Source organism: Passer domesticus, chromosome 11, assembly GCF_036417665.1.
Source record: "Passer domesticus isolate bPasDom1 chromosome 11, bPasDom1.hap1, whole genome shotgun sequence".
In the NCBI taxonomy this organism is placed as follows: domain Eukaryota; kingdom Metazoa; phylum Chordata; class Aves; order Passeriformes; family Passeridae; genus Passer; species Passer domesticus.
In genome coordinates this window covers 33,900,446-33,926,405 of record NC_087484.1, presented here as the reverse complement: position 1 = coordinate 33,926,405, position 25,960 = coordinate 33,900,446, and the positions used below count along the sequence as shown (strand labels likewise).

General features: G+C 52.2%; 1 protein-coding gene and 2 long non-coding RNA genes across 4 annotated transcripts; 1 reads left to right on the top strand and 2 right to left on the bottom strand.

Moving 5' to 3' along the window:
* Positions 1–348: 348 nt before the first annotated feature.
* On the bottom strand, positions 349–3,543 carry LOC135278357 (uncharacterized). Its single transcript, XR_010345866.1, has 2 exons — positions 3,084–3,543; positions 349–2,973 (listed from the first exon to the last, which is right to left on the bottom strand). It is a non-coding gene; the product is annotated as an uncharacterized LOC135278357 (long non-coding RNA).
* A 98-nt stretch (positions 3,544–3,641) lies between these two features.
* Positions 3,642–11,885, top strand: LOC135278358 (uncharacterized). 2 transcript variants are annotated; one of them, XR_010345867.1, is made up of 3 exons: positions 3,642–3,793; positions 3,906–4,083; positions 11,469–11,885. It is a non-coding gene; the product is annotated as an uncharacterized LOC135278358 (long non-coding RNA). The 2 variants fall into 2 exon arrangements; XR_010345868.1 differs by lacking the exon at positions 11,469–11,885 and adding an exon at positions 4,402–4,724.
* A 2,954-nt stretch (positions 11,886–14,839) lies between these two features.
* LOC135278294 (maestro heat-like repeat-containing protein family member 6) lies at positions 14,840–20,100 on the bottom strand. Its single transcript, XM_064384852.1, has 13 exons — positions 19,585–20,100; positions 19,076–19,140; positions 18,324–18,970; positions 17,919–18,066; positions 17,520–17,710; positions 17,300–17,437; positions 16,905–17,019; positions 16,596–16,733; positions 16,188–16,364; positions 15,904–16,059; positions 15,644–15,745; positions 15,179–15,281; positions 14,840–14,904 (listed from the first exon to the last, which is right to left on the bottom strand). The coding sequence occupies exons 1-13, from the start codon at positions 19,700–19,702 to the stop codon at positions 14,840–14,842; spliced, it is 2,163 nt and encodes a 720-aa protein (XP_064240922.1). The 5' UTR covers positions 19,703–20,100.
* Between the last annotated feature and the right edge of the window lie 5,860 nt (positions 20,101–25,960).

Genomic DNA, 25,960 nt, shown 5'->3' with positions numbered 1-25,960 from the left:
GTGTCCAGTCATGAGCAGTGTGACTCTTGCTGAGGAATTTTTGTGGTGCTGTCACTTAATATTAAATATGTTTTTTGCTGATATCTTTCCTGGGAGTTTTCCAGTGCTCTCGTTTGTAACAGGGTGAAGGAGCCCTGGCCCAGGCTCTGGCCCTGGGGGACACAGGGACGCTACCGGGGGGGTCCCTGTCCCCCTGTCCCACCCCCCAGGGCCTCGGCCCCCCGTCCCCGTGTCAGGCTCTGGGGTCGATCTCGTGGAACACCCTCTGGGGGAGGACGCGGCGCTGGGGGTGGGGAGACAGGGGTCTATTGAGAGTCTCTTGTATCATGTGGTGGAAACCCAGAAAAATAATGGTCAGGAGAAGCCTGGTTTATTGAGAACATTCCTGCATAGCAGACAAGATATAGCCTTGTGCAAATGACTCCATGCAGCATTCACATATTTAATTCCTTCTTTTCCTCTTCCAGGGGAAGCAGAGTTGCTTTATTTACTCCAAGCAATATTTTCTCCCTCCTCCCTGGCAAAGAACAAGCTCCCATCCTGACAAGTGCTCACAGGTTTACTTAAGGCTCATCACACCCATGCTCAAGAGAGTGGAGCAGCTTAATTTATCACTTGTTCCAATGATTAACTTGCCCAGCTGCCAGGTTCAAGAGCCCCAGAGTGCCTCAGGTTGTATGGGATCACAGAAGGAAAAGCTCCATGGAATTAAGCTGCTGCCACACTGGCCCTCTTTGCCTGTCAAACCCATTCAGCTGCTCTTGCTCTGCCCTGTCAAAATCTTCCATAAAATACAAGTGAAAATCCCTCCTCACCTGTGAGAAAAAACAGTTGGGTTCTGCTCAGGGCATTTCAAATTACGTGGGGTAGTTGTGACCTCCCCTTACAAAGGCAGCATTTCAGGAAAACCAAAAGTTTCTTTTCAGGGACTCACCAGACTCAGGACACCTTCCGCTAATAAGGTTGCTCCAAGCCCCATCCAACCTGGCCCTGAACACTTCCAAGGGTGACACAGCCACAGCTTCTCTGGAACCTGTTTTGCTCCTCCCAGGTCTAAAATCGCACTCAACTTAGCAGCCTCAGAGGTAGATTTCTATTCAATAGCTGCATTTTTCTAGGAAAGAAATATGGCAAACCTTGTTTGCATCTGACTTGGCAAAATCAACACAAGCTCTGAAGAAAGGGCTGCGGCCCACTTTTCTTCCTTTTCCCCATTTGGTGGAAGATTTTCATTCTGTTGTTGTTTGGAGCAGTATTTTAATCGATCTGGCTGAGGATGCTGAAAATAGTACAGCAAGTTACTTGTGTGAGGGGTGGAAAACTGAGCTCTTGCACATCCAGTGTTTCTGTTGTTGGAAGTCTTCAATCCCACCTCTCGCTGGGATGAAATAGGTGCTACTCATCCAATTTCTAAAGTATCACGCATCGAGCTGACACTATTTGAAGACTTAAAAATAAGCCCAAATTTAAACAAACCTCTGATCCCTTCCATTTCCTCTGTTCCACAGTTGATGACAGAAGACAGGAGAGAAAGATTGTTTTGGGAGCAATGATGTCAGGACTCTAAAAAGAATATCAAACCTGCTCTGCCACACTCTCAGCTGTTACAGCCCCAAAAAGCACCGGTTGTCTTTGCTCACAGAGTCACAACTGTGATGGGATTTCTACCACACCACAGGACAGCCAAGTTTTGGTTTTTTGGTTTTTTTGTTTTTTGTTTTTTTTCCCCTGGGAATAACTACAGCACTTCTGGGTAGCAAGGCAGACATGTGCCTCTTCTAATGGCCCTTGAAAAAAGTGGATGTGTGAAATGAGGTAGACAAAGCCAAAGGCCAGCTGAACCTGGGATCTCTGAATGGGTCTTGACATTCTTGCCAGGAAGATGAGTGGCAATCACTGTTCTGCCAGGGAAACAGCATCTGCTGGCAATGTGGTCTAGAAAATATGCTTTCTGCTCCTCTCAGAGCCAAAATTCCTACCCATTTCTCCGAAGTCCTTCTTAGATAAGGACCATGTTCAGCTGAGTGACAGTGGCAAGCCAGGAATACATTGCCCTGCACACAACATCCTCCATTCCCATGGATGGTTTCTCACTGGCACACAGGAGGAAGGGAGCAACCCAAATGCATCATTGTACATCAAGTCAGACGTGTTGAGGGATGAACAGATCTCACGGGGATATGGAAACCTCTCCTCAAAAGCATTTCAGAGAAATCCTGAGCTGTTTTGTGCTGCTAGGCGTGAAGATGCTCAGGATCTTCCACAGGTGCTCAGCAGACAGCAGGATTGTGCCTGGATGTCACTCTGGAAATGCCAGTGGCTCTGCTGAGAGCTCTGGGAGTGAGTGACACTGCACTGAGAGGGGCCACAGTCCTGCAAGGGTCTTTCATCAGGAGCAAAGAGCAGCCTGGAGGGTGGGCAATGCTGGATCTGTACCACTGCGTGCTCATCCTTCACCTGAATGTGGAGCTGCCCCCAAAGTTGCCATGGATCACCTTTTCTTTTTCTCCTCTTGGGTATATTTTGGAGCAGCTGTTCTATGTGGCTTTTGATGATGATCCCGTGGGAAGCAGCCATTTGCCTGCTGTGCTATCCTCACAACTAGTACTAACTCTTCATTTCCTTTGGTTTAATTTGGGGTTTTTTTATCTATTTGTTTGATTGGTTTGCTGCATGGGTTGGTTTGTTTGTTTGTTTGTTTGGGTTTATGTCTGATTTGGCTTGAGTTTTTTGCTTGCTTTTTCATAAATGACTGGTGAAGTTGGCAAAGCCAAACTCAAGATAATGTAAACCAGGATCAGCTTTTCAGAAATTCCTTTTGGCTGGGTTTAGCTGCATCCCCTAGGCTCAGGATCACTAGGGTGATATTTTCAGGTTTTGCTCTGCGTATCAGCCTGCCCAGATTCCGCTCGGTGTTTCACAAATGGAGAAGACAATGGACATTGTGCCAAGCTTCCTTTCAAACAGAAACACCTGGGGCAGCATGACAGAAAAGAAGAAAAAAAAATCACCAGTTAGAACAGAACCAGTGTCCCACCATCTTCCCATCCACTGTTATTAGTTTTGTACATTTAGAGGCAAACCTGGGTCTAAAGCTTGCATCTCTCAGTTCCTGATGCTATTTGCTACCCTTCAGCCTTGACTGGCCCTGATGTGACTGACTGCTGGGCAAGTGGGGCTGGGGATGCTCAGCCTGGAGACAGGAGATGCTGGGAGGCCTCCCTGTGGCTGTGCAGGACTGGAAGGCTCCCACAGGAAAGAAGGGGACAGAGTGTTCAGCAGGGCCTGTGCTGACAGGACAAGGGGGGATGGCTTTCAGCTGCAGAGGGTTGATGGAAGCTGCATCTAAGGAAGCTGCTCTTTTCCACTGGGGGTGGTGGGGCACTGGCCCAGGCTGTGCACAGAGGCTGTGCATGCCCCATCCTTGGCAACAGGGCTCTGAGCAGCACGCTCTGGGGGGAAGACTGCTCAGCTTGGAACAAGATGTTGTTCTTCAGGCTCCCTTCCAAGCCCAACTGTTCAGGGACTCCATCATTCCATGGTCTCCACTGTCCACTTCAGATGGAGCCTGGGAACTGTGATGTCACAGCCCACGCTCCAGCTGGAACTTCCAGCGCCCAGCAAAGGGCACAACTCAACCGTTGGCCGCTGTGTTGACACGCTCTGCACCTTGCTCCTGCCCTCGCCTTTCACTCTTCTTATCCCCCCGATACCCCGATCATTCCTGACAGCTCCTGAGTGCCTGGATTTCATCATCCAGCCCTGCAGGATGCTCCCATTTGTCCTGAGGAAGGTATGGTGCCATTCCATGGAGGTGGACACTCCCCCCCTGCCCAGGTGGGCTGGAGCTCTGTGGGGATGGAGTGGGACAGGGAGCCCACTCTGAGGTTTTGCTGCCTCTGCAGGCTGTCCCAGACGGAGAGGAGGAGATGGAGGTGGATACAGAGATTGATAGAGAGGAGGACATGGAGATGAAGGGAGAAGGCACTGGAGAGGAGGAGATGGAGGTGGAGGTGGAGGTGGAAGAGGAGATGGAAGTGGATATGGAAGAGTCCATTGAGGACATGGACATTGATTGAAAAGGTGAGGAAGAGGCCGTGATCTTGGGCTGAAGAGCAATGCCAGCAGCAGGATAGGCAGAGTAGGTCTCCTGCTGCCAGGCTGGGGCTGGGCTGGGTGCTCCCTGCTCAGGGACATTGTACCCAGGGCACTGGATTCTGGTGGCCATCCACAGCTGTGTCCTGTGCCTGCTTTGCTCCGCACAAGCTCCATCCCAGACCCAGCCAGGCTCAGTTCTGGTAGCAGAGTCCTGCTGCTGTGCCAGTGTCTGCCAGCCTGGGGGCACATGCAAGAACCCTCTGTGCCTGACTGGAGTGACCGTGGCACTTGCTTTTCTTCCAGGACCAGTGGACATCATGGAGAGAGATGCCACCCTTTTGTACATATGTTTTAGGCTTTGTTGTTGTCTTTAGGATATAGGTTTTAGGGCTTTTTGTCTTCTGAAAATATGTTTTCTTTCTTTTTTTTTTTTTTTTTTTTAGATAGGTTCGTCTCTATATATGTTCTATCGACTGTTGTGGTTGTTACACATATTCTTACAATGTAAATATCTTCTGTATTTTTGCTACTGTTCTTCTGTAATAAACAAACTTTACTTTTCACACCCCAGTTCTCTTTGCATTTGCTTCAGGCACAGGCAGCATTTTGCAAAGTTGTGCTTTCCACTGGCTCCAGGTTGCCAGGGCTGGAGGTCCCTGGCACAGCCTCCCCAGGAGTGGGGGTCCCTGTGCACAGAGGGGTCCCACTGACAGAGGTGAGCCTCTCCTTGCAGTTTCTCTGGACACACTTGGGAGCTGTAGGGGCAAAGCCCAGCGTGCCCTGGCCCATGCATCCCATGTTGGAGCAGGGCTGAGCCTGTGTGCTCCTGCAGAGCCTCAGCCATGGCTCTTCCCTGGGCAGCCCCAGGGCTAAGGAGGGAGCACTGGGCTGTGGGCAAGCCCTGCTCCTGGGCACCCTGAGGGGCTGGAGCCAGCCTGGAGGGAGCCTCAGCCCCACATGGACCAAGATTTCCTTTGGAAACCAGACTCTGCTGAGCACAACAAGAATTGATCCTCCTAGTTCAAGGTGTGAAGTTCATTGGCACAAATTTGTCCCTTGGACTTTGTCCTGGTTTAGGGAAAGTTTGGGAGATAACCCCCAAAGGGGCTTCTCTACAAAAGCAGATTCAATTGCCCCTCCCCCCTCCAACCGATTCAGGAGAAAATATCTCCTTGGAGAAAAGTGGAAAGAAACCGGTTTATTTAACAATGGAAACCAAACAATATTAAATAATAAAACTTCTCACTGCTCCAAAAAAAAAAAGCAAACTCAGAACAGTCCCCTCCCTGGGTTGCAGCTCGGGTCACTCAGTCTTTGATCAGTCTCTCTGGTGCTGGAAATGCTGCTGCCCAGGCCCGGTCAGGGGGGCCACAGGTGGAGCTGCCGGTGCTCTTCTGGGTGTTCAGTGCAGAGCAGGCGTGAACAGGTCCAAGGAAAAAGGAAAAAATCACATTCCAGGGAACTTCTTTGCCTCAGCTAGCTAAAACTAACTAAAAGCAAGAAAAAGGGAAAAAGGAGCTCTGTCCGGCTGTCTGTCCATCCGCAGACAACACAGTCCAGGAGCAGGAATGTGGAGGACTGAGAGCAGTCTGAAAACAAACTGTGCGCTTCTTCCCTCCCCTCCTCACTGTCTGGAAGAGAGTCTTAAAGGTGTAAAAATTATTATTCAGTATAAATAGAACAGGACGATTGGGGATAAAAGCATCATAGAGTCAACCCAGGACATTCCACCCCTTATCCCCATATCGTCAGCTTACTACTAAAACTAATATATATTCTTACTCTGCAAACACATATATTATACATCTAATATACAGCTATACACAGACAATGGTAGTAACATTCAGGAAACAGTGATATTTATACATGGTTCTCACCCAACAATCAGATCTCCCTGAGGTACACATCGTGTTCTTCCATCTTTTTGCATTATCCACCACGTGCAACCTGGTCCCTGAGCAAAAACAACCTCGCAAATGGGTTTGTCTGTACTCGAGGCAGGATTGATCCAGACTGTCTTCCCTAACAAACCCCTGACATGTACCACTGGGACTTTGTCTCCATCTACTCTATGCAAAGGCTCAGATTGGGCAGGGCCCACTCGGTTAGTAGAACCTCGGGTATTAACTAACCAGGTGGTCTTTGCCAAATGCTGCTCCCAATTTTTGAAAGATCCCCCACCTAAGGCTTTTAAGGTGCTTTTTAGCAGCCCATTGTACCTTTCCACTTTGCCCGCAGCTGGTGCATGGTAGGGGATATGGTACACCCACTCAATGCCATGTTCTTTGGCCCAGGTGCTGATAAGGCTGTTCTTGAAATGAGTCCCGTTGTCTGACTCAATCCTCTCAGGGGTACCATGTCTCCACAGGACTTGCTTTTCCAGGCGCAGGATGGTGTTCTGGGCAGTAGCATGAGGCACAGGGTAGGTCTCCAACCACCCTGTGGTGGCTTCTACCATTGTGAGCACATAGTGCTTGCCTTGGCGTGTCTGGGGCAGTGTGATGTAGTCAATCTGCCAGGCCTCGCCATACTTGTACTTGGACCACCGCCCACCATACCATAGGGGCTTCACCCTCTTGGCCTGTTTGATGGCAGCACACGTCTCACAGTCGTGGATAACCTGAGAAATACTGTCCATGGTTAAATCCACCCCTCGGTCTCGTGCCCACTTATAGGTGGCATCTCTACCCTGATGACCTGAGGCATCATGGGCCCATCGAGCTAGGAATAACTCTCCCTTGTGCTCCCAATCTAGGTCTATCTTGGACACGCCTATCTTTGCAGCCTGGTCTACCTGCTCATTGTTTTTGTGCTCCTCATTGGCTCTACTCTTGGGGACATGGGCATCTACATGGCGGACCTTCACAGGTAGCCTCCCTACCCTGGTAGCGATGTCTTTCCACTCTTCAACAGCCCAAATTGGTTTTCCTCTACGCTGCCAATTAGCCTCTTTCCACCTCTCCAGCCATCCCCACAGAGCATTGGCTGCCATCCATGAATCAGTGTAGAGGTAGAGCTTTGGCCACCTCTCTCTTTCAGCAATGTCCAGGGCCAGTTGAACAGCTTTGAGGTCAGCAAGTTGGCTTGATCCACCTTCTCCTTCAGTGGCCTCTGCAACCTGTCGTGTGGGGCTCCATACAGCTGCTTTCCACTTCCGATTCATTCCTACCATGCGACAGGAACCATCAGTAAAAAGAGCATAGCGTGTTTCTTCCCCTGGCAGTTGGTTATATGGTGGAGCTTCTTCAGCACGTGTCACTTCTTGTTCCTCTTCATCAGTGAGACTGAAGTTTTCACCTTCTGGCCAGTTTGTAATTATTTCCAGAATCCCAGGGCAATTCAGCTTTCCAATACGGGCGTGCTGTGTTACGAGAGCAATCCACTTACTCCATGTAGCACTGGTGGCATGGTGGGTAGATGGAACCTTTGCTTTGAACATCCACCCCAGTACTTGTAGTCGGGGTGCCAGGAGGAGTTGTGCTTCGGTGCCTATTACCTCTGAGGCAGCTTGGACTCCTTCATAGGCTGCTAAAATTTCCTTCTCTGTTGGAATATGTTTGGCTTCAGACCCTCTGTAGCGTCTACTCCAAAATCTTAGTGGTTAGCCTCGAGTCTCCCCAGGCGCCTTCTGCCACAGGCTCCAGGACAAACCATGGTTCCCAGCTGCAGAGTAGAGCACATTCTTCACATCTGGTCCTGTCCTGACTGGGCCAAGGGCTACCGCATGAGCGATTTCCTGCTTAATCTGGATGAAGGCTTCTTGCTGCTCAGGGCTCCAGCGAAAAACGTTCTTCTTACGGGTGACTAGATAGAGAGGGCTCACGAACTGACTGTACTCAGGAATGTGCATTCTCCAAAAACCTATGGCACCTAGGAAAGCTTGTGTTTCCTTCTTGTTGGATGGTGGAGACATTGCTGTGATCTTGTTGATGACATCAGTGGGAATCTGACGTCGTCCGTCTTGCCACTTCACTCCCAGAAACTGGATTTCTTGAGCAGGTCCCTTGACTTTGCTCTTCTTGATGGCAAAGCCGGCTTTCAGGAGAATCTGGATGATTTTCTCTCCTTTCTCAAACACTTCTGCTGCTGTCTTCCCCCATACAATGATGTCATCAATATAGTGCAGATGTTTTGGAGCTTCTCCAGGTGAAGGCAAACTGTGGCCTGCATTCTGCTGCCAGCGGAGTGGAGAAAAATGCATTGGCAATATCAATAGTTGTTGGGAGCTTTGTAACAAGCTAGCTCCGAGCTAAAGGTCACAGTGAGATTAATTTGACTGAGATAGAGAATGAGGGGAGTTGCCATTCCAATTAAACTGTGTCCTTGGCCCACAGATCAAGAAATGCACAGAAACAGGTGGTAAAGCAAAACAGCTTGGGAAAAGTAGTGATAGTTACACCAAAACAGCACGTAGATAGCTGATAACTAATTAGCCAATGGTGAGCTGGATTTTGCACTATGCATGAGCTAATTAAAGGGTGTATAATAATTGGTGATTCGGGAATAAAGACGAGACTTGTAGATCATCATCTGGTGAACGAGTCTTCCTTCTCCATCAAATGGCTGACCCCGACGTGAACCCGTAAGACGACTACGGACGGACACGGCTGCCACGGATCGGGAAGTAAGAGCGGGTCCCTCTGAAGCAAGGGGGGGGACGGCAAACGAACCACTGCGAGGTCGCGGCCCTGGGAGCTATATAGATAGTCCCAGCCTACGTGCTTCCGGAGTCTGAAAGCCTTGCAACAGCGCTGATTAGAAATGGAAAGGCAAGCAGCATATGATTTATTTACTTGCTTTTTAAAAAAGCAGCAGATTAAGGACATAGACTTGCAGAAAGAGCTCCCCCAGTTGTTAGCTTACGAGTATGCACAAGGAGTTTCTCAAAATCCTTATATAGTACATGAATTAACAGAGTGGCGTAAGTTCGGGACCAGGAAAGCGACAGGGGCCGCGGGAGAGCCCGGGGCGGACGCGGCGGCGAGAACGTGTATGGTGGCGGCAGCATGCTCGGTGCTGGCGGCGGTCCCAGCGGTGCAGTGGCGGAGCGGACCGAGCGCTGCGGAGGCGGCATGCTCGGTGCTGGCGGCGGTTACGCGCACCATGGGTCCAGTGACACGCACGGTGACAAAAACTCGCACGGCAGCTGTCCGTAGGGAAAGAGCACAGATCGCGAGGGAAGTGCCAGCCGGGGCCGGGCCAGCCAAGGCGAGACGTGGGGGCCGAATACGCGGCAGCGTCAAGCGCAGTGCCGGTGGTAGCGGCGGCGGACGCGCACCAGTAACGCGAAACCCGAAAGCTGGAGCTGGGAGGGCTTTTTCACTTTTTGCAACCGCACAAAAGCACCAGTGGTGTGGGACATGCTCCCGCAGGCTGCGGGTGTTGGCGCAGAGCCAGGGGGAACCAGCCCGAGCGGAAATCCAGGCAGAGCGGAGCCCAAAGGAGATCACAGCTGCGCGGGTCTGGGCGAGGGCGTTCCTTTCCGCACCCCCGAGGTGGCGCAGGCTGAAGCTGTGCCCAAGCAGGGGGGGACGGGCGTGGGCAGACATTCCTCAGGGCACCACCCTGTCACAGCTGCCTGGCAACCACAGCAGCCAGCCCATCGCAGCAATTCAAACAAGTGTCTGAGAAAAAACAGGTCAGGAATTTTCTTCAAGATCAGGATGGAAAACTTCTGCAAATTCACACAGTGCTTCATCATGCAGCAGATGTTATATGGGGCATTTCACCCAACTGTTCCACAGGCTTTACAGTTAGTTTCCCAGGTTTTTTTGTAAATGTGTTTGCTTTTCTAAAAGTGATTGAGTATTTGGGTTTGATAGCTTTAAGTTTGATGACTTCATTGCCTTTCCCTTGCCTGAGGCGGGAGCAACCTTTTAGGCGGGCAGAGTCTAAGTAAACTTCCTAGTTTCTGTTTGGACTACATGTGAGAAGATTTAAACTGTAATATTTCTGTATACTATAGTCTTTATGGTCTTTGCTCTCTTCTATTCATTAAGAGATGGCATTAGATAAATGGATGTAAATGTGCTAATTGTTTTTGTACTGTCCTTATTTTAAGTGAAATTATTTGTGTTTAAAATTATCTGTCATCTTTCTCAGTTTTGTTTTTAAATATCTATGCAAACTGTCCAGCTTTACCAGCCTGTTATCCTTCAGTTAATGATTGTTGTCAATCAGTAAGAAATCTCAGTGTAACAAAATGCCAGAGGAACTGCTTTTATTGTAAAAAATTATTCCCAGGGAAACAAAATGTCATGTAAAGATGAAAGTATTAGTAAGGATTCAATTACCCAAGGTGTCTTGGAAGACAGAGCATTTGGAAAAGGTCAATCAGACCCTGTTATGGGGTCATCAGTCGATTCCCCAATGATTCAAAGTTTTAAGAATTATTTATATTAAGTTTATAACCTTTGTTATTTTTAGTTTTTATAAGTAATGCTGATAGTGATTGTTGTTAATATTACATGAATGCTTAGAAAAGGGGTTGTCTTAACTTCCTTGAACACTTGCTGTTGATAAATTGATTACATTATGTGAATTCTCTGATTTTTGTGATAAGAATTATTATTAAGGTATTGTTGTAGTATTTACAGCCAGCTTTCATGTGTTTTTCTATTTTTTTTGTGTGATCACCTGCAAGACACGTGTCTCTTCAAGATCCTGTCTTTTATTTCCTAACTATTTAGATGTTTCTGAAAGTTTTTATCCAAATTGCCAGTTTTGTGGTTCTTTTAATTATTATTACAGGAATACTCCAGCAGAGAATTCAAGAAGTTTGCTGTGTTTGGAAAATCTCTGTCTTGACAGAAACTTCAGAAAGATTCAATTGTTTGATAGTTTGATTAGTTTGTAACCCTAAGGTTTCTTGTTTATAACAGTTGTTTTTAAAAAGTCCTGTTTAAAAAATGTGTTAAGTGACACTCACCAATTAGATTTTGGGCTCTGGCCAAGCTCTAGCTCTATTTGGATGGAGTGACTGACAATCAACCCAGATGTTTTCTGCATCAAAAAGTATTCAAGTTCTTTTGACTTGGCGATTTGACCATCTATGATAGCTGAGCTATTTTCAGAAGGAGTTGGGGGAAACATGAATCCGGACATGATTTCTCCAATTCTCTGTCATTTTAAGGTTTATCAGCTGTCGCAGACTCTGGGATAAAAGTTCAGTGTTGTAGTGCTTAGTAATTTTCTGATCTTGTATATGTTGTTGATTGTGTGTATTATCTAAATTGATTCCTAATTACTCTTATCTTAACATTTCTCTATGTAACATTGCAAAATGAAACCAGGACCCATTCTTCACCTCCAGGATTTTGAGAAGATTCTTCAGTCCTGCAGGGACGTGGGATTTGTTTGTGTTTTAACAGGTGCAAAGTCCAGATGGATTTCAATGAAGAATGTGTAACTCTATCAAGAGCAAGAGAAACGTTGACCATTCAACAAGCAAAGAAGACAGACAGATATTGGACATGCTGTCTCAAGATGTACAAAGTGTAAATCATGCAGTATTGCAGAATAGAGCAGCAATGTATGCTATAGGGATATTAGGTGTAATAGTATTGCTAATGCTTGTATTACCATGCTTGCTTAATTGCGTACAAAGAATAGTGAGTCAGATGATGGGAAGGGCTTGGAAAACAACACTTCTGGCCCAAAAAGAAAACGGGGGAAATGTTGGGAGCTTTGTAACAAGCTAGCTCCGAGCTAAAGGTCACTGTGAGATTAATTTGACTGAGATAGAGAATGAGGGGAGTTGCCATTCCAATTAAACTGTGTCCCTGGCCCACGGATGAAGAAATGCACAGACACAGGTGGTAAAGCCAAACAGCCTGGGAAAGTAGTAAGTAGTTATACCAAAACAGCACATAGATAGCTGATAACTAATTAGCCAATGGTGAGCTGGGATTTTGCACTATGCATGAGCTAATTAAAAGGTGTATAATAATTGGTGATTCGGGAATAAAGACGAGACTTGTCGATCATCATATGGTGAGCGAGTCTTCCTTCTCCATCAGTTCTGCCCTCTTCCTGATGATGCTGTGCACAGATGGAGCCCTGCCGTGCTTTCAGGATGCTATTCTTGAAAACTTCCAGCATTCCCAGCCCCTGTGCTCTCCATGGATGCCTGCCATGGAATCCCTCTCAGCTGGGTTCAGAGCATCCTCAGATTGGCTCTTCTAAAATCAGGGGTGTTACAGGTTCTGGAGGATTCCCATGCAGAAAGACTTAATTGTACTTGTGATTGGAAATCCAGTTTTGTTTGATCAGCTGCTCTTGCAAAGAATATGTACCAACCCCTGGAATGGTGAAAAGCCACTGAGCAGGAGATGCAGCATGGTGCTTCATTGGGAGGGGCAGGCAGGCCGCCCACATTCAGGGCATCCCCTCCATCAGAAGGACATACATGTTGTCCCTCTCATCCCTCCACCCCACAACCAGGCCTGACATCTCCTCCTCTGGAGTGGAGTTTTTCCTGTTATAACGTCATCTCATGCTTGGTCAGCGCGTGAGAAGAGGCCGCAATGGCTTGTGATGCCACCTCCATGCCAAACACAGCTCCACTGTGTGCTGTTCCACTTTCACAGGTTAACTTCCCATCAATTGACCAATCCATTGTTTCTCTCAAGGGTCACATTCCCACCAGTTCATCCATAAGGTTTCCTTCACTGTCTGTTCCTCATTGTCTTGCTGACGTGCACAGCAGCGGATCAAATGTGGCAGGGCCTTAGACACGACGTGGCTCCTGACACACAGGCTCCTTGTGCCACTGCTGGCCTTTCGTGTGCTCAGCAAGATCTGTAACTGCACAGGGTTGTGGAACTGCAGCTTCAGCACAGGGACCATGCCAGCCTGAGCTGCCCTCGTTCCTGTGCACAAAACACGGCGTGGCAGAGAACGGCAGCAGGGGCCTGTGTGTCCCAGGGCCCCGGATTTGTTCTGCTGCAGCTCCACAGGGATGCAGGCAAAGTGAAGAAGCCAAACCGTTTATTAATGAAATCCAAAAACAAGGGGTGATATGGGAGGGGAAGAGGGAATGGGCAGTGTCTGAGGGCTGGAGGGAGGGAGGTATCTACAGGAAGGGAAGGGCCAGAAGCCATGTGAGCTTCCCACAGGCTCAGCTGTACCAATCATCAGCTGTGCCTGGAGCTCCAGCGGCAATGGGAGATGGTGTCCTGTTCAGTGTCTCCTGGTGCTGTTCTTGGGACACTGGTTCACCGCATCCTGAAGATGGACCTAATTCTTCAGCTCTTCTGGCAAACCGGGCGTGAATATTCAGGTTTCAGTGGGACAGACTAGTGTCTTTCCTTGGGACTGAAATGGCTGGAACAAAGAAGAGAGCCACAGTCAGCACCCACATCTGCATGAATCCTAGGAGACCCTCCTGCCAAGGTGTGCTGCTTTGTGCACCCCAGACGTCATGTTTTGGGTGAAGCTGCTGGCAGCTTCCTCCGTGTCTGCTAGGAAACCAATCAATGGCTGCCGTTGGGAATTGATAATCTGGAAAGCTGTACACAAAAGCCTCTGTGAAAAACACATCTTAAAAACAAAAGAAACTCAGGGAACTTTCTCTTTTCCCTTCTGGCCGACAAAGAGGTAACACTGCTGGCCCAGCCAAGGCCTGGCTGAGGTCCGTGAAGAAGAAGTCAAGCCCTAGATGGGAAAGATGAGGAGATGCCTTTAGTTTTAGGCCAAAATTCTCTTGTAATTCTCCTGTATATGGAGAATGATACTTTTTTCCCTATAATGCATGAAGGTATGGGGAGATGAAAGTGTTCAAATGGTAGGTATTGAGCAAAGACCTCCATGCTAAAGTCAGCAGATGTTAAAGTAGCTGTGATTCTTGGAGAAGTTTCAACAGAGACAGAGAGAAGAGTGATGAAGATCCTGTGTCCCCAGGAACAGAAGATCTCTCTTGCTAGAGATGAAGATGATTTTAGAGAACAAGAACTTTGAACAGCTCATCTTTAAAACAGTAGCCCATAAGTTGACATGCCACATAAACCCAGCTGTGGGAAAAGCTTGTGGAAAATGGGACTGATTTCAGCATTGCACATTTCCCTGGGTGGCTGCTATTCATGGAAATTGAGAGCCAGGAGAGAACTGTTTTCTTATGGAGAAGTCTCCATAACATTAATAAGAGGGACTTCTCTCCTTAAGCAAAGAGACAAAAGACTATTGCAGAGGTAGTAAACTGACTCAACATTTTGGTTTGGTCTCTTTACATTGTCAGTGGGAAAGAAAAGGTTGTAGGGGGAGGAGAAGTGTTCCGAAGGTTTTCTTCTGACTCTTATTACTCTTTCTTTTAGTTACTCTTAAATTGTTCTTCATACCCTTTTAAAGGCTCGAGCCTGCTTTGGCTTTCTCTTAATTCTATCTCAAAGGGGAAATGAGTAAATACATTCTGGTGAGTGAACTGCTGATTAACCAGAACTGAACCCACCACAGCAACTGGCACATTGGCCAGGAAATCCTAAATTGGCAAAGCAAAACCACTACATCAAGGGTGTCCCACTCAGCTCTTCTATCGGCCAGAAGAGAGGAGGGGCCCACGGGATCAGCCACAAGACGCTGGCCACGAATCCCCCCAGCAGTGTCCCTGCAATCGCTCTGTGTGCCCTGGCCACGCCATCCCTCATGCACACAAGGAGCGAAGCCCACCGCAGCCGGGACAGGGATGGCAGCTCCCTGCCCGGGCATTGCAGCTCTCCCTGGCAGCCCCGCTACCAGCCCGCTGCCCTCACTCACCCTGACTGTGGAACTGGAGCTCTTCCCTCTTCCTCGACAGGTAGCGCGCAGCCATCCCTGTGAACACAGAGCCTGTCACGGCGGCAGCGGCACAGCTCCCTGCCAGCGGCGCTGCCAGCGCTGCGGCCACACGCCCTGCTGGCCCGGCAGGGCTCAGCCCGGGCCCTTGCCGCACGCTGCCGCCCAAGGGCACGGCTGCCAGAGGGCGGCAGCAGCGCCCGGGCCAGGCGGGGCTCCACGGCGCCGGGCCCGGATGGCGCTGCCGGGGCAGCGGGCGGGGCTGGGGCCCAGCTGCGGCGGGCCGGGGAGGGAGCCCGGCCTCGGGGCTCACCGATGATCCTGAAGGCCGCCTCTCGCAGGGACTCCTGTGGGCTATCCAGGAACCGCAGGGCCCATTGCATGCGCTCGCTCGCTTGTCTCCTGTCCTCTAGCAGCTGCAGAGAGCGGCAGCAGGGAAGGCTCGGCGCGGGCTCAGCCCCTGTGGCGGGCGCTCCCTGCGCCCAGCCCCGGCCTCCCCTGCCCGCACAGCCCTGAGGCGCGGCCAGCAGCCGCTGGCGCCGGGCTCCGCAGGGGGCAGAGGGCCGGCTGCTGCCCGGGGAGCCGCGGGGCCGCCCCGCAGCCCCGCCGCGCCGGGGCTCCATGGGCACCCGGCTCGGGCCCACAGCAGCCTGGAGAAGAGCCCGCGCGGCCTCTGGGTGCAGCAGCGGGCAGGGGCACAGCTGCCAGCCCCGCACACTGAGCACCGCGCTCAGGGGCCTTCTCCAGGCTGAGCCTGGGGCTTCCAGGCCCTCCTTACCAGGCACTCATCAATTTTCAATGGCTGCTCTATCTTCAGAACCCTCTGGAGATCCGTCTTCTCCAAGAAGCCAGCCGCACAATACAGCGTTTTCATAGAGGCCTGGAGAGCAGCAGAGAGCCAGAGATGGCCCCACAGCCCAGGGCACCGGACTCACATCCCTGTGCCAGGGCCTGGAGGAGGCTGCAGCCCACCAGGCACCGGGCAGGAGGCAGCCGAGCCCCCTGCCAGAGATCCACCAGCATCACACAAAACCTCACCTCTGCCACACGCTGGTTCTCCTCATGGCAGTGCAAGAAGAGTGGGAGCAGGCTCTGGCTCACAATTCTCTTCAGGGGCTTTTTACCCTCTTCCACTACCAATTCCATCACCTTGCAGAAGAGGGAAATGGAGAGCAGCTGCAGATGGCTGTTGTCCTGGAGGAAAGGAGAAAAAGGCCTAAGCATCACATATGCAGTACTCCTGGGCAAAGGCCTGAATATCCAGAGAGCACAAAATTTCTGGCCAGCGGCCAGTGCCCATGGCTGGGGCCACAGAGCCTTACACGGTCAAAGAGTGGCAGGAGTGCCTCAGCTAGCTTTGGGGCAGAAGTGCTGGATATCATGAGATGTTTTTTCTGGAGCATCTTCTTCAACAGAGAGAGGGACATGCTGACCACCTGTCCATCTGCATCACCCAGCAGCTCCAGAAGTCTTCGAGACACGCTGCGTATAGGTCTGGCCTGTGTGGAACACAAGGCTGAGCTGGGAGGCCATGGACGGCTGCACCGCCAACAGCGCCCGGGCACTGCGACCCCAGCCTGCTGCTGCAGGGCCCACAGGCCAAAGGCCTGACCCAAAGCACTGGGGCAGGTGAGGCAGGAGAGCTGGGAGCAGCTGCCTCAGCTGCTGAAGCCCTGCCAGCCCATGGGGCTGCTTTCCCCAGCGCAGCTTCAGCCGCTGCCCCTTCTCACCATTGAGGGATCCTTGCTGAGCACCACGAGGCCTCTGAGTGCCAGGCGACGCCTCTCCCTGCACTTGCTGTGCAGGCAACTTGACATGATCTTCAGGACAGTGTGAGCACATTTACTCAAGTCCAGGCACTCGAGGACCTGAAAGGCACAGGCAGTGATGGGGGACCCGGCCAGCAGCAGCCCAGAACCGCACAGGGCTGGGCCCAGGCAGCAGCACAGGGCATGGGCACCGTCCCAGGCAGCTGTGGCTACAAGTGGGCGGAGAGCTGGGAGGCAGCTCAGCGATGCAGTGCTGGCCACCAGGCTCACCTCCACAAGGAATGCCAGGAAGGGCAGATCCCACCTTGGCTTTTCACAGCTGAGCACGAGGAGAAGGCGGTATGCGACATGGGAACACATGGAGGTCAAGACATGGCGCATCTCCCTGGAAGGGGGAAAAAGGCACCAAGAGCCTGAGGTGGGGGGACCAAACCTCTGCCAGGACTGACTCACGGAGGTCTGGTCTTTCCCCAGCATCCCTGGAGGGGATGTGAGCGCTGTGGGAGGTGGCCCCTTCGGGGCACCCTCCTCTCCCAGCCTTTTCCAGTCTCCTTGGCCGTCCCTCGGCGTCAAGGCCCTCTGGCCCCTGACCACAGGGACTGTGTGGGGCACCCGGGCACAGGGCAGAAATGCTGAGGGCAGTGTGGAGGAGAAGGGGGTCTCACCTGGCCAGCAGACCCACGGCATAGTGCTGGGTGTGAGCAGTCAGCAGCGTGTCCCAGCCACACTTACGCTCCATATCCATCACCTCCTGGTCACACTGCAGTCGGTAGAGCAGAGCCTTCATGGCCTGCACTGCAAACCTGTGTGCAGAGCAAAGCCCAGGTCACACTGGGAGCACTGGCACTGGCCACAAGGGCATGGGAAGGACAGGAGGACTGGGACCTGTTGGGCCTGCAGGGAAGGCGATTTTCCTCCTGGCATGCTCTCCAGAAGTTTTCAACTTCCTCTGGTGGCATCTGCTGTGTGGTGATGACAACGTGGAAGAGCAGAGCCGTAAACAGAGGGTAGAAAGAATGAATCCTTGTCTCATGGTACAGAGGCACCTGGACAATCACCCAGATCACCAGAGTTGCCTGCAAGAGAAGCAGCCCAAAACGGAGCTCAATGCCGAGGTGTCCTTGGGGCAGGGCCCAGGGGCAGATGCAGGGGGAGCAGTGGGCCTGGTGGCCCCTGAGCCTGGCCCTAGCCCAGGTTTCAGCCCAGTGACTGAGGCAGGGAGAGTATGGAGAGCTGCTGGAGAGGCATCCGGGGGCTGAGAAGAGACCAGTTCCAGAAACTCACAGCCAGGGCAAAAACATCCTGATTGTCCCCATCGGAGGTGCACATTTTGCTCAGAGGCCAATCCTCCATTACACGGACCAGTGTTGGCAGCACTTTCTCCATTGTTAGTCTTGACGAAGCAATGGCTCTCCACATCATTGCAGCAGCTCTGTGGGATCAGGGCTCTGTGTCAGGGGTGTCTCAGTCACAGTACCATGCCCTGTGCAGCTGTGGGGGCACAGGTGACAGAGCCCCGGTGCCCTGAGGGGCAGGGAGGGAGCATTGGCAGCAGGCTGGGCAAAGAGAGGGGCCCGAGGGTCCTGGAGCTCTCTGCCTGTCTGGCAGAGCCCATTGGACGGGCTGTGATGGGCCACGGGCCCTAAAGGCTGGTGAGCCCTGAGCTCTCAAGGCACGTGGGCCCCGTACCTGTCACACGTTGGGGCACAGCGCAGGAGGGTCAGCACCACATCAACAGGATGTTCTTCAGCCAGCCTCACAATGTCAATTTTCAGCCTGGCATCCACAGTGTCATGGGACACCAGCCTCTGGTGGATGTTCCTTACAATGGCTGGCACCTGGAGGACACCTGGGGGAAACTTGGGGCGCTCTTCAAGGGAGCAACTTCCCCAGCTTCCCTGCCCGCCACACTGTGCTGGCCTCAAAGGCTGAGGGGCCCCAGTGATCACGGCTTGAGGGGGCACAAAGTCCTGGGAGGCCTCCAGGCCTGATCCCAGCCTGCTTAGCTGCTCCTGAGACGAAAAACAAGGGTCCCTGAAATACTCTGGTATTAATTCCTCGATCAGAGTTGGAGTGGGCGTGGTGTCAGGATTTGCTGTGGCTTCAGTCTCTCCAGTGTTGGCATTTGTCATGGCCACGTCCTCAGTCACTGCCTTGTCTCCGTTTGCTGTGTCCTCATTCATTATGGTGTCAGAGTCTTGAAAGTGCTCAGCTGAATCCAGGCTGAAATCAGGCTCTGCCTGGAGCTCGGTCAGCCCCGAGTCAGGCTCGGCTGGGCCCTCAGCTGCACTGGTCCCGGTCTCTCTGCGCTGAACTCGCAGAAACTTCCGGAACATCTGCAGGACAGGGAAGCCAGAGATGCTCCATGGCATTCTCCAAGCGTAGTGCTCGGCTGAGCAGGGACAGCAGGCCCAGCCCATGGATGGGATGGCTGCAGGTACCTTCAGGGTTCTGTGGAAGCGGCCACGGCTGGATTGCTGCTCTTGTGTGCGCTCCACGGCTGCATCTGGCAAAGAGCGAGCACAGCCAGAGCTGAGGGGCTGCGGGAGAGGCCGGAGAACACAGCCCAGCCCTGCGCTCCCCAGGCAGGGACAGCCCCGGGATGCCCCAGGGGGATGGAGCACGGCCACTGTGGGGTGTCTGCCTGGGCCCTCTTCCGTCCTGTCCATGGGCATGTCCCCAGGGGATGGGATGGGATGGGATGGGATGGGATGGGATGGGATGGGATGGGATGGGATGGGATGGGATGGGATGCCATGGGATGGGATGGGATGGGATGGGATGGGATGGGATGCCATGGGATGCCATGGGATGCCATGGGATGCCATGGGATGCCATGGGATGCCATGGGATGGGATGGGATGGGATGGGATGGGATGGGATGGGATGGGATGGGATGGGCCCACACTGGCTGCAGCCATCCGCCCTGTGGCCCAGCTCTGACACTCACCATCCTGCAGTGTCTGGATCTGCTCCAGCTCTTCAGGCTGTTCTGCTGGGGCAGCTCCAGGGCCTTTGTTTTTTTTCCCCCTGAGCACTTTGAACAAGCCAAGGAATCTGCCTGCCATGTCAGAGTCTGGCCTAGAGGGCACCTTAAATAGAGGTTCCTCAGGATATTTCCAAGTCAACAAGTCTTGCAGTTGCTGAAAGCACCAGCAAGAGAGAAGCCTCAGGAAGGCAGCAGGACAGCAAGCAGCAAGACCTGCACTTTGGTCTTGAGGACTCCTGCCAAAATCACAGGAGACTCCTCAACAACGATTCAGGTCACCAAATCCCGCGGTCTGGCCTGGAGTGCACAGGCCACAGGGATAGATGTCTTGGAAAAGATCCGAGTCACCAAATGCCACAGTCTGGCCGCAAGGCCAGCTGCAGGAACAGCGTCTGGAAAAAGCTCCGGGTCGGACACGAACGAGTGTGCTGTGTGGGGGCTCCTCACAGCACCGCTCTGTCCCGTCCTGTCCCGTCGCCTGCTCTGTGCGCTGTGCCGTGCTCTTGTCACCCCCAGCTCCTATGTCACCACGTGTCACAAAGGACACGCTCCTCCATTCCATGCCACTGTGACCGTGCTGCAGCGTGTCACAAAGGACCCTTGCACACACTGCCACCTGCCCTGGGGCCGCCCCCAGCCCACCCAAAGTGGCCCCGGTTGGAAGGAATCCCTGGCCCCAAGTGTCTAAGGCAGCCCGACAGGATCTTTAGGAAGGGCTCAGCCCATCAGCAAACGCTGCCCTGCTCTGCGGGCTCAGGGCAGCAGAAGGAGCCCCCAGGGCTGCCAAGGCAGCCGCGCTGGCAAGGGCACGGGGCCTTCCAGGGAAGCTGGCACGGCCTCCTTGGGACACATCCTGGCTGCTGGCCATCCTAAACCCGCGGCTGTGACAGGCACAGGGAACGTGTGGGCCAGGGCACCAATGCTGCTCTGAGCCCTGGGGCCCGGGCAGCGCTGCCATCAGCAGGTGTGGCAGAGTCTCCGCCCAAGCACACCTGCCACCCCCCCGAGCCCTGGCAGCGCTGCTGCCCCTCTCCTGCCCCAGAGACCTGTGCCACAGGGGGCTTCTGTGCCACAGGGAGCCAAAGCCCACGTGCACTGGGGGCTGTGCTCCTCCCTGCAGGGGCTGTTGGCAGCAGCACCTGGAGCACTGCTGCAACACTTGGTGTCTGGGAGAAGGCAGAGGCTGTTAGTCATGATTTTTTTCATAGAAGGGATTGCAGTGTGAAAAACAAGGTTCACTCTCCTGTAAAAAAATTAGAAAATGTAATAAAGTACAATAGGAGAGAATAAAGCAAATATTTTTGACTGGATGCCTTTTGCCATTCAGCCTAGACTATCCCAGCTATTTTGAAAACACTCTTTGTATACCATTTCTATTGCATCTGCCTGTTACATATTCACAAACAATTATGCATGTTGAACTTTTCTCCAAACCAGTTTCCATGTTTCAAGAACTGTTTAGCATGGCTCCTCCTCATGTCTGCCTTTTTAGAGCATGTGTATTCCTTGTTTGTGCTTTTAGTCCTTTCTTATCATCACCTCCATTTACGGGCTTTTGTGGATACTGACAGCCTGGTCAGTGAGAAGGCCACATAAACATTCCCAGGAATTGTTCTGGGGAGTTTTGAAAAGGCTGAGAGAAAGAATGAAAACAATCTTGCGGCTGGTGTTTTGAACAGTTGTTTTCTGATAAGATGTTTACCAAAGGGCATCTTCTTAATTAGCCAGTGGTGACGGGGTGTTGATTAAATGACCAGTCAGGTCCAGCTGTATTGGAACAGTGTATAAAAAGGAATGGCTTTCTAATAAACTCAGCATTAACCTGCTGAAGAGAGTTAATGTGTCACTTCACTTCGGTTCCTGGCTCAACGGTGACAGGTTTTGGTCCACATTTTCTTCAGACCGTGAGTGCTGATAGTTGACATATCTGTAGCAGCTGTCCCCATCACATGTTCATGGGATGGTATCCCATGCAAGCAGGCATTTTAACACAAGCATACTACATCAGCTGTTTCTAAGTTTTAGTTAACAACAGAAATGAAAACAAGATCTTTATAGCAAAGTTCTTTTAACACCACACATATAGAATCCATTTCAACATTTGAAAAGGCCAGTATTGTACTGTGTATCTATAACAGCAGCAGCAGCACCTGAACACCACCAGCTGCTGAATTTCACAGGACAGTCAGATTATACAGAGGCACTGCCATGTTTCCCTGTGTTCTCGGAAAAACGTCAGCTCAGTCTTTGATGTTCAATGCTCCAGCTGCTGCGTGTCTGACAGTGGTAGCTCATGTCCAAACACAACTGGGTGCCTGCTAAGCACGGCACTGGGGAGCCACAAACAGGGAAGTTCAGGCATCGCAATATATCAAGCTTCCAACAATCTCTTCTCCATTTCCAGATGCAAACATCAGCAAACACATGCTGAAAAAGTCAATGAGTTCCAACATTGCCAGGATACAAATTTCACTACCGAAACCAAGCAAGGACTGCCCACAAAGCCTTTGGAAACATTTCCTGGATGAATTAATGTCTCTCCCATGTAGGGCTGTAATAGCTGAACATCTGCAAAGCTGGAAGATTCCAGGTAGAGTGGGAACAAGTCCACAAAATTTCTGTACAGTCTGAAATAGGGATGCAGGGCTGGACCAAAAGCTTTCCTGGGATGATGCTACTGAAATCAATTGCGTAATGATGCCCAGAAATTAATCAAAGCAAACAGTACTGCGTAGTATAAGGCCTATGGGGCAGGAATTTAATTTATTCGACATGGGGAGTGAGGGGCTTTAGTCTACCACAAATTCATTCTGGAATGAGACTCCCGATGGAGCCCCAGTGCTGCGGGGCGGCCCCGCGGCTCCCCGGGCAGCAGCCGGCCCTCTGCCCCCTGCGGAGCCCGGCGCCAGCGGCTGCTGGCCGCGCCTCAGGGCTGTGCGGGCAGGGGAGGCCGGGGCTGGGCGCAGGGAGCGCCCGCCACAGGGGCTGAGCCCGCGCCGAGCCTTCCCTGCTGCCGCTCTCTGCAGCTGGCAGAGGACACGAGCCGAGCGGCCGAGCAGCTGCGCCGGGCCCTGCGCTACCTGGAGAGCCCCCAGGAGCCCCTGCGAGAGGCGGCCATCAGGTTCATGGGTGAGCCCCGAGGCCGGGCTCCCTCCCCGGCCCGCCGCAGCTCGGCCCCAGCCCCGCCCGCTGCCCCGGCAGCGCCATCCGGGCCCGGCGCCGTGGAGCCCCGCCTGGCCCGGGCGCTGCTGCCGCCCTCTGGCAGCCGTGCCCTTGGGCGGCAGCGTGCGGCAAGGGCCCGGGCTGAGCCCTGCCGGGCCAGCAGGGCGTGTGGCCTCAGCGCTGGCAGCGCCGCTGGCAGGGAGCTGTGCCGCTGCCGCCCTGACAGGCTCTGTGTTCACAGGGATGGCCGGGCGGCACCTGAGGGGGCAGCCAGGAGAGCTCCAGCTCCTCACTGAGAGTGAGTGCGGGCAGCGGGCTGACAGCGGGACTGGCAGGAGAGCTGCAGTGCCTGGGCAGGGAGCTGCCATCCCTGTCCTGGCTGCGGCAGGCTCACTCCCTGTGTGGATGAGGGGTGGCATGGGCAGAGCACAGAGAGATTGCAGGGATGTGGGAGTGTGGATTCATGGCCAGCTGATCCAGTTGACACCCCTTCTCTTGTGGCCATGGCCAGAGCTGGGTGGGATGGCCCTGGCAGGACGGTCTCCTAGGATTCCCACCGATCCAGGCTCTGACTGTGGCTCTGTTCCTCTCCCTTCCAGCCCTTCAAGCCCTGAGGAGAGATGACAGCCCTTCCCAGGCATACATGTTAGTTCAACAGATAGTCAGTGGGAGAGCTGCAGAACGGGCTCAGAAGAACCAGAGTTTGTTGAAGACCTGCAAATGCCATGGAAGATGAGACTGCCTTGAGACCAGAAGAGACCAGCTGGAGCTCCAGGCACCGCTGATGATTGGCACAGCTGAGCCTGTGGGAAACTTGCATGGCTTCAGCCCTCTCCCTGCTTATAGATAGCTCCCTCCCTCCAGCCCTCAGACTCTGCCCATCCCTTCTTTTTCCCTCCATTCTCCCTCCCTGTTCACGGCTCTTTCCCTCTAGTCCTCAGATCCTGCCCTTCCCCTTTTCCCCACCCAGCTCAACCCTTTGCTTCGCCTTCCATGAATAAACAGTTTGGCTTCTTCACTTTGCCTGCATCCCTGTGGAGCTGCAGCAGAACAAATCCGGGGCCCTGGGACACACAGGCCCCTGCTGCCGTTCTCTGCCACGCCGTGTTTTGTGCACAGACCCAGAGGAACGAGGGCAGCTCAGGCTGGCACGGTCCCTGTGCTGAAGGTGCAGTTCCACAACCCTGTGCAGGTACAGATCCTGCTGAGCACACGGAAGGCCAGCAGTGGCACAAGGAGCCTGTGAGTCAGGAGCCAAGTCGTGTCTAAGGCCCTGCCACATTTGATCTGCTGCTGTGCACGTCAGCAAGATAATGAAGAACAGACAGTGAAGGAAACCTTATGGTTGAACTGGTGGGAATGTGACACTTGAGAGAAACAATGGATTGGTCAGTTGATGGGAAGTCAACCTGTGAAAGAGGAACAGCACACAATGGAGATGTGGTTGGCATGGAGGTGGTATCAGAAGCCATTGCGGCCTCATCTGATGCGCTGGCCAAGCGTGAGATGACGTCCTAAGTGGAAAAACTGCAGAGGAGGAGATGTCAGGCCTGGTTCTGGTGTGGAGGGATGAAAAGGCCAAAATGCACGCCCTGTTGATGCAGGGGATGCCCTGAAGGTGGGTGGCCTGCCTGCCCCTCCCACTGGAGCACCATGCTGAGATCCCCTGAGAGGAGCCCAGTGCTCCTTGCTCCTCTCTGCTGACATGTGAGCCTTTGTCTGGTTTCGGGGTGGCCCTGGCTGTGTGAGGGCTGCTACGTAGGCACGAGACAGCCAGTCCTGTCCCGCTGGGTCCCAGCAGTGCCTCGCAGCTGTCCTGCATCCACGTCAGGATGCTGGCCAAGAGCAGCCCTGGAAGCTGAGGCACAGGTCAGGGCCCATGGTGTTCCCTCAGGATACAGCAGTCCCGAGGGGTCTCCCTAATTCAAAGAAATCTGCAGACAAATGCACTGTCCACCAAAAGCCCTTTTCTTGAGCTGACGGGAGGGCAGGGGTCTGCACCCCACCAAAATGCTTCTCTGCCATGTATAAATTTCAGTGGGTTGATGTAGGAATTGCATCAAAAATACCATCCATCTTTACCCTGCTGAGGTGATTGCATAGGCAGGGGGTTAGAAATACATTCTGTCAGATTCCTGTCCTTGAAGCTGATGTCCAGGCGCTGGCCAGAGCGGTCTCCATGGCCTAAAGCAGCACTTCTTCCTCATGCCTTCCCTGCACAGGGCTCATTGCCTACTTGCCCTTCCTTCTTCTGCTGGAATGTGTCTAAAGCTTTTTTCAAGTCCCTCTCCTGTCAAGTTAGGCCCGCCAGGTTTTTCTTATGCTAACTGGTGCTAAGTACTTACCTGGGTCTGTGCTAAGTACTTGTTTGCTTAAGTGAATTGCTTGTGCTTATGTCAAACAAAGGCCTTGTTTCATCCTCCCCTTCTCTTTATCCTGATGCAAATTCGTTTGCAAGATTCCCTCCACAGTCCACAGGACATATGTACTGTTATGCTGCTCTTTTAATTTTCTACCACATCCATAGGTTCATGATGGTTTAGAGGAGGGTTCATTTTTTTAAAAATTAGAACGGGTTTGCTGAGGAAGCTAAAAATCTGAGGAGCTGTTGGTGATTGAAGATTTGTCCATCACAAGAAGACATCTGACTCATGATGTTCTCTATCTTTCTCTATTTTAGTGATGATTTTGGTAACTTCTTTGATAGCAATTTGAGTGTCCATAAGGCTCTGTGAGATGCATTTTTGACTTCTGCCACTAGCCATTCTATATTAGGCTGGTACAGTATTTGTTTTGGAACATCAATGTTCCTTCCAGTTTGGAATTTGGGTGCTTCATGATACACATCGTACGCATTCTGCATAATCTCAAGAGAAGTTATTGTGTGGTGCAGCTCAAGTCACATCCACTTTTGGTTGTGAATTAAAAATAGAGAAGTTATTACCATTAGCAGTTTCATTTAATGAATCTGTTGTAATAGTTGTGCAAGCAGATCTCACCCAGGCACATCCCCTTCCCACATAACATACCTGTGACTGTGCATGGGTTACTGGGCTCATTTCACAAATACAAGGGCTGCCCTCAGTGTGCAGACACCGATCCTCTCTGTCAAGCCCTGCATTTTTGCACACAAAATTCAGTGCATCCCTTGGCACACATGCTTTGATACTAAGAG